This window comes from Semicossyphus pulcher, unplaced genomic scaffold (genome assembly GCF_022749685.1).
Source record: "Semicossyphus pulcher isolate SPU_LCO1_2020_fin unplaced genomic scaffold, fSemPul1.0.p SCAF_19, whole genome shotgun sequence".
In the NCBI taxonomy this organism is placed as follows: Eukaryota; Metazoa; Chordata; class Actinopteri; order Labriformes; family Labridae; genus Semicossyphus; species Semicossyphus pulcher.
Genome location: NW_027211692.1, coordinates 17,406,978 through 17,415,193, shown reverse-complemented (window position 1 = coordinate 17,415,193; position 8,216 = coordinate 17,406,978). Strand labels below are relative to the sequence as shown.

Here is an 8,216-nt window from a genome sequence, read left to right as displayed (position 1 = left end):
TTTTCTACTCAATATATATATTCGCACCTGCCAGTATAAAACTTTATTATATTGCATTAACTTTTGATCTTTATATTGTATGTATATAGCAAGTTCCTAACAGGTGGATAAAGACGGAGGATTCCTGGACTGCAACTTGCAGATTTCCTGACACAAGTTAAGTTTTCCAATTTACATGTTAAAATGGAAATAATCTGAATTAAATTAAAATACCAAGACTTGCACCTGAGCTTTCAAACTGGCTTAAGATCTACTTTTAAAAGAGGCAACAGTTGCAGAATATGGAGTGATTAGATAATGGTTCATTGTTTTAGATTATTCTATTCTATTAAGTATTAAGCTGCTTATTTGAAACACCACTGCAGACAGATAAAATGTATTTTGCTTTAGAGTGCTCCACTATCCAACAGCAATGACCTGACTTTGCACAGGTCAGACTGTAGAGGGCGCTGCAGTCAGCATCTCCTCTGTAACACAGGATTCCTGTGTGGAACAAAAGGACCTGTTAACCAGACAGCCACATGGGAAGCACCACAGAGAGGTTATTGTGCATGAGTGAAAACTTTTTCTTTGTTTCCCCCCTCCCTAAACGCTGACACCCTAATTTAACATCAGACCGTCACAACACTGTGGGAAATAGAGCTAATGCTGAATATTAGTTAGGCTGCTAATGTTAAATCAAGGTGTTATTATTTTTTGGCTTCATCTGTGATCATTTACATCTAGAGACAAAAAGTTTATAGTGTAAATTGGAAATCAGTTGTGTGTTAAAAGTAACAGAGGAATAGTAGAGGAAATATATTATAGAAAATGCTGTAGGTTTAATATTTAGCCTTTTAAATGTGTAGTTTTCTGTGCAAAACCTCTGACAGAGCTACTGTCTTTTTCGCAAGGGAAAGGGCTATAATTACACCAAGTTTGTCCTCAGTATCTGCCTTCTGCTATCAGAAAAGAAAAAGCTTTTCCTCTCAATCCCCGAGGGGGCCATGACAGCCCCTATACCCCTAGTCCCGCCCACCCCCTCTGCCCTATCTCAGACATTAACATGCAAAAAACAACATAAGTCACGGAAAACCAAATCATGCTAAAATAAGGAATCCACACACAGTTTGGGAAATAACAGGGAATGATGCATCGGGCCCACGCAGGCGTGCTAACCTGACGATGGGCATAGTTTTAGGAATTTTAAGGGACAACAATGGAAAAGTTGTGTTTGTGAACAGGTTGGAAAAGTTTTGGCCCCAAAAAAGTTGTTTCGCTTTTCCTCCTCGCACGGATGCGGTTTCGGGAGTCGACAACATGTAAGTCTTGAAAACACAGCAGCACCATACTTACACACTGAACAGTGTATTTATTGATGGACTTTTGCAGATTGATGCTTTGCCAACATTTAAGTTTAAAAAGAGTGATTGTTGTTGTGTTTTCATGCTGTTAGCCTGCGTGGGGGGATATGGACCACAACTCCAAGAGGTGCTTGGATCTGTAACACGCGTGGAGCTAAAATGTGTCTGTGAAATCAAACAAAGAAAGACATGAACAATGGCAGAAAGAGAGAGGAAGAGTGCGGCCGTGTATCGCAGTGTCTCTTTCAAAAAGTTGGGGTCCTGGAGCGTCAACAGGAGTGAAGACCAACAACACAAATCAGAGGATTTGGAGGCAGCTGGCGTCGCCCTTCCCCCGGAGCCCAGCAAAGCAGAACAATCCTTGGCGACGCGTAATGTCAGTGTGTCAAGAAAAGTTTCCAAAATCACTGCCACCACCGCCAGCCTCCCAACCGCAGATTCAAAGAGAGGCTCCTCCACTCCTCACTCTTCTATTTCTCCATCCATCCGCCAGCTCACACAGAAATTCAACAGCAGCGGCTCCTCCGGGACGCACAAAGCCTCACCGGGAGACGGCGCAGCAGTAACGCGGGGGAGCAACACTCTTCCTCGGGACAGGGGCTCAAGGACAGACCCGTCTCCTGCTCGTTTATCTTTTCACGAGGACAGCGGTGGAGGATATTTCCTGGATAGTGACACTACTACTAAAGACTCTTTTACAGACCATAAAGTTCAAAAGTTTCACTCTGGCACCGACTCTGTGTCAGGCTCGGACTCAGAGAAGAAAAGGGAGAAGCGTATTTTTACACGTTTATCAACCGACAGCAGCAACAATTCTGGTAAGAGAGATTATTCACAGATCAATGCATGTCCCTCTGATCCCAGAAAGACTTTAACTACAGAGGAGGAAGAGGATGTTATTAGTAGAGGGGTTCCTTCACCCTGTAAATCTCACAGAAGTTATCTCTCTACACACCACAGTGAATTTGTTCCCCTGCACTCTGACAAGTGGCCAAGTGTCACCAAAATTAGACAAATTTTTGACGAGAGACAAAGCAGAGCTAAGCAACAGCAAAAGATTGACACTGGTGAGAATTTAAAAGCAGCAGGCAGAGGCTCTCTGCTAGAGCTCAGCCAAAGTGAGAGTGCTCCTCTCTCGGATAGAAGTGACATACTGTCACCTTGCAGCTCTGCTAATGAGGAGAGTTGCCGGTCTTTGCATGGAAAATGCACACTGGGAACACAAAGCAAAGGAAGCAGTGCTGCCAAAGAGTCTTTTTGTCAAGGTATGGACTTTTATTCCAAAACTGACCAGCAGCAGATCTCAAATGATGAGGAGGCCGACATAGAGACCCAGAATTATAAAAACAACTCAGTATCTGGCAGAAGTAATTTTCAAAGCAGCAGCAGTAGCAGTCACAGTTGCACTGGGGCTAGTCACTGCCAGAGGATTAACCCATCTCCATACGGATCTCATAGTCCTAGCACTGAGGCAAACGCTACCCATAAGACCCACAGGACAACAGGGTTGACATCTGACCCCAGCCCTGACCTTCAACCCCCTGCTACTCCGTCTTGGAGTCAATCTCTGAGCTTAGACACCTCCTCCTGCTCCTCCTCTCCTCAGCAGCCGACAGTGAGGGAGAGAAGGGATAGACAGGGGGTCGGGCTGCCCAGGGATAGTTTACATTCCTCACATAGCTCCTCTAGAGCGCCAGCCCCCACCACCTCCTCCTCCTCTGCTCCAGCTCCAGATAAAGCCATTACCTCCTCCTCTACTGTAGCTCCCTCCACTGAGCTGAGAGCCCCGACAAGTGCCTCTCCCCTCAGCTCCCGCTGGAGATTCAGCTCTGGAGACGAAGAGGAAGAGCACACCAGGAAAAGAAGAGGAGGCGGTTGGAGTGTATCTTCCGGCCCGGCCACAGAGCGTGGAGGCAGCTATTTATCCCGTAGTAAAAATGGCTGGTGGGGTGCTAAGGGCTTTGGTAGGTCCTCAGGCAGTGAGGAGGACAGCCCTGGTTCTTTAGGCCCCCATGGTCGAGAGGCAGTGCGCCGCCGCTCACTAAGAAAGAAGAAGAAGATCAGTGGAGCTGCTCAAGCAGCAGGCCGTGATGATTATGATGATCATGATGGCGAATCAGAAGACAGTGACAGTGACACAGCCTTGACAATGGAGCACTTAGAGAGGCGCCACCAGCAAAATACAGGAGGAGATTTTGCAGGAACAGTATCTCGCAGCCACTCTGTGAGACTACCCAGCAGTCAGAGTAACAGAGCCAGAGTGCAGCAATGGGAACGCATCTCCTCAGTAAAGTCCACAACACTTCCTGGTGTATCACGAGTGTCAAAGGTCAATATCCCCCCATTTGCTTCCAGTCCTGGTGGTTCACGATGTAGCAGCCGATACTCCAGCACTGAGACACTAAAGGAGGAGGACCAGGCTAGCTGCGCTAACCCTGCAGCACACAGGGTTGCTTCCTCATCCATGCTGAGTAAAACTTACCATGGGAACTATACCATGTATCGCTCCCCAAGCTTCGGCCATGGGGATAACTTCTCCCGTACCTCTGTTCGGGTACGACCCAAGATTGTGCCTACAGTAACCCCCTTATTGAATGTTCATGCCAGAGAAATTGGGGTATGTGCAGAGGATAGGGTCGGGGAGACCATGGCATTAAGAAGGACAGCAGGTGGGGATGGGGTGGATGATAGTAATAAAAATCGAATATCCATGTCCAACCCTGACATCACCTCAGAAACTATGTCACTTTTAAGTTTTCTGAAATCAGACTTATCAGAGCTCAAGGTGCGGAAAACAAGTGGAGACAAATCAGGGGTTGTAGAAGGGTCATCAGTGTACAGGATGGGCTCACGGACTTATGGTGGGACCCTTCAACCTTCAGGTCATCGTCCATCACTGAAAGATCTGACTGCAACCCTGCGGCGTGCAAAATCCTTCACTTATGCAGACAAACCCACAACAGCAAAGAGGTGTCACTTGACAGGTGGCACCACAAAGAGGAGCTCCTCTGAGCAGCAGCTTGACTTGGATGGAGAGAGGGATGGAGGGAGGGGGTCAGTGTCAGACAGGGAAGTAGAGAGTGATGGGGGTGATTTCAGGGTTGGGAGAGGACAAAGAATAAGGGACTTTGGATTTGATGATAATGAGGAGGAAGTGATGCCTCCATTGCAGGAGAGATATGTGCTAGAAGCCAGGCAGGTCATTCGAGATATCTGCCAGATGAGTTCTAGGGAAGATGATAATGATGAAGATGTAAGGAGAGCTGACAATTATTTGAAGGATCAATCTTTCCAGGTGAAGAAAACAAGTGTGGAGAAGGAAAAAGCAGGAGTGAGTGTTGAGGATGAGGCAAGGACAGATCAAGAGGCTGAGTTTAAGAACACAAAAGACAGGGATAAACATGAGAGGGAGAGAGAGAACAGGGAGAGGAGCGAGAGGGATGGACAAAGTATGCAGTTGGAGAAGCTAAACAGCAGGGGCACAGAGTACAGGGAGAAGGCAAGGAGACAGAGCAGAGAGACGGAGAGAGCATTACTGAAGGGTGACTCGGAGGAAAGCATGTTCTACGATCGCTCTGTGGATGAACTTTCCGGCCATGAGTCTAGTTTAACAGATGAAGGGATTGTAACAGAGCCAGAGACAGGCCCCAGTGACCCCTCCGAGAGGCCATTTCTGGGGTCAGCAGGAGTTAATTTGGGGTCACGGGTTGCGAGGGATGTGCTAGGGCAGCCTGTCACCGTTTGGAAGCAATCGGCTCTCCATGAGGTGGAAGGGTTAAATCAGGAAAGAGAAGAGATGACAAAGAATGGAGTAAACTGTACAAATCGTCCGAATGAAGTCGGCATACCTCCCTCCTTGCCTATTCCTGCTCTGATGGTTGAGAGTGACACTGACATCATGGAACTCTGCAGTACTGCTGGAATCAACAATGTTAACACTGCAAGTGAGGACATCAACACCAACAGCGCTGTGCTGCAGAGGTCAGCAGGCACCACAGGAGTAGGAGGAGGACTCGAATCCCCTGCGACCCCAAGTGCTATCCGCCGAAGGCGCAAGTTCTCCCCTTCTGGTAATAACAACACAGGCTCTGATTCCAGTAACGGCAGTAATGCAGAGTCAACAATAGCAGCTGGTGGAAACGGGGAGTCCACAGTCTACCGCTCCCTCAGTGACCCCATGCCTCAGCGGTGCTGTTCTTTGGCAGATGATGGGAACAATTTTTCCTCTGTAGACAGCAACCTTTTAGGATCCCTATCTGTCAAAGGTGGGGGTGCTTCAGAGGCTTCTGCTGTGGCCGCCTTGTCAGAATATAAAGGCAGTGTGGCCAGTGACTTGTCTGTTTACAGTGATGGTGGGCTACGTGATGATGCTGTTGGTGACTATAGTGGGGTGATCAGGAGCATCGTAGCTGAGCCAGGTGCAATGGACAGACTGATGACAGATGAACACAGCAATGGCAAAGCTCCGAAGAAAAAATCATTCAGTGACCCCAGTCGCCGTAGCGATGCCCCTTTACTTTCTCATAATGACCCTCAGTTCAAAGGTCAGATTGGCAGCAATCAGCCAATCAGTGAACTGGATCAACTTGGCCAGATCCCACCTTCCAGCAGTGAGCCTATCCTGAGCGAGCAGAGAGAGGAAATGTGGGAGCCAGAAAATAAGCCTAAAGAAGCACTGCTGACACCAAAGCACCATACAAACAGCAGTAATAAAGTCAAGGCTCGTTCTCAGTCAGAATCCATTCCCCACTCTGATCACCAATATGAGGAGGATGATGTAATAGACCAAGATGAAGAAGAGAAAGAGTTACAGAAGTTTAACTTTGACCTTAAGCTAGCTGGGGCTCTTTCCCCTAGAATGGTTCGCCGGCCTGCCAGAAAGCGTCCAAACAGACTGGCTCAGTTTTTTTCTCATGAGGAACCATTAGAGCCCAAAGAACTTGGTTCAGAGGAGCAGGAGGACCACAGCGACCCCAATGACCTCACCCCTCCTCTTCCCCCTCCCTCACTTCAATCCAAACACAAAACAAGACCCAAGCATGTCCGCCATGCCAGCGAACCCACCACCTTCATACCGATCTCCCCGCCTCCACAACTCCAGCCCCTGAGGGAAGCAGAGTGCCTCACCATTGGACCCAGTGCAGAGAGTCCTACCTTGAGTAAGCCTCCAGGAAATGAGACCCCATCTCTAGAGGATGTGACCCAGAAGTATATTCTGGAACTGAGTACTGCTGAGAGGGACACTGAGGGCCCAGGGCCTCCTCCAGTGGCCAGGGATGGAGCTGAAGGTTCAGCATCAACTTCAGAAGGGCCCAGTGAGACCAGCACCAGTGGAATTACAAAAGCTGGAACACAGAAGAAGAGCATGCAGGACACTGCATCTACAGCTGCGCCACAGAGGACCAAGCCAAGAGTGGTGAGTCCAGATTTTTTGTAACCTTTTTTATTGCCATGTCTGCAAGTGCAGGGATGGTGTGCTCAGTGTTCTCTTGTTTTATTGTGTCTTTCGCTTAATGTCATACATGGTTTTAAATCCGGTTTGGTTTGCTTTTTCAGATGTCTTAAATATAATGAACACATTTTTTTGGGTAACATAGAAGATAAATTAGTTTTGCGGTTATTGTCTTGTTCTTATGGTTCCAAAGCAACATCCTAAGGTATATTTGAGTGCCTGTGCTTTTATGAGATGCTGTGAATCTGAAGCCTTATGGTCAATTTCAGAGTGCATTTGGGAGCAGTACTAGAATACAACAGCCATTAAACGCTGAGCAGTGTTTAACAAACACCAGAGGATGTTATTAGTTTAATTAAACAAATCTCTTACAAAGGACATCACGGGAATGGACCAAGGCTGAGTGTCTGTGTCTGTTTTCAGTTATTTCTTTCATCCAGTATTGATTGTCTCTGTGCTAAGATTATAGAGTCATAGAGGGAGATATTATAAACAGTCAACCCAAACATAGATTGGATGTGTGATGTGGCTGATGCTGCATTTACTCAGCAGTGTCTAAACATTTGGAGCCTCTTTCTGGTTTGTTTGCAATAGAAAGGTTAACTGATTGGGCTCTGACCAAAAGTCTATTTTCATATCTACCTGTTTGTCTTATATCTCGACAATGGTACATAACAGCAAATTGTGATCATTTAAGGCCTCATCTTCCTACGCCATTAATTTCCATACACTGCTAGCCTTCTAGCCTTACACACGCTCACACTGTCTCTCCTGGAGGTCTTTGCCTGCAGTCAGAGCTATTATATTACCGTCATAGGTGTGACTCTGAATAGGTGTGGAGAAGGGGATTGCCACCCTGTCTGAGCTGAGGACAGGAGGTTGCAGACACATCATCCAAGGGGATTTGCTTTCATTACGTCATGCCGGCTGCTTATTTATTATAAGGATTATAGGGAGTCCAAATGTTGCCTGATTTGACACTGTGTATGTGTCATTATTTTGGACTGTTTTGGACCATATTCATTGCGAATGTTATACACTAAAAAGCACTTCCCTAGTTGTCCCATTAAGCTGCTTTGAAGCCCATTGATAAAATTTACAGCTATTACCCTGGTCCACATTAGTTGTTGCTAATTTCACTTCCTTGCCTATTGTCCCTCCTTTTTGTTGTCGTATGAGTAGCAGAAGTTGGCGAGTGACCTCACCAGGCAGGAAATGGGTTTAGAGAAATAGGAAGTTGTTGTGGTTACTGAAGTGTTTGATGATGTCCAGCGCTACCGGCTGGCTTGTGTGCGAGTGCACTCTATTGTGTTGAGTGTGTGTGCTCACTTGTGACTTGCGCGCATGTGTGTATTATAAACTGGTTTCCTCTTTGTTCTTATTTCTGTGCAGCCTTTGTGCATATTGTCTGTCTGGAATAT

The 8,216-nt window shown here is 46.8% G+C and overlaps 1 protein-coding gene across 1 annotated transcript in view; it reads left to right on the top strand.

The window, feature by feature from the left end:
- Positions 1-1,219: 1,219 nt before the first annotated feature.
- Positions 1,220-8,216, top strand: part of LOC138596852 (rho guanine nucleotide exchange factor 17-like) — a 66,542-nt gene continuing 59,545 nt past the window's right edge. The window contains exons 1-2 of the mRNA XM_069668279.1: positions 1,220-1,301; positions 1,436-6,759. Of these exons, the coding sequence (XP_069524380.1) occupies positions 1,540-6,759 (5,220 nt within the window). The 5' untranslated portion in view covers positions 1,220-1,301; positions 1,436-1,539. The remainder of the gene's footprint in view (positions 1,302-1,435; positions 6,760-8,216) is intronic.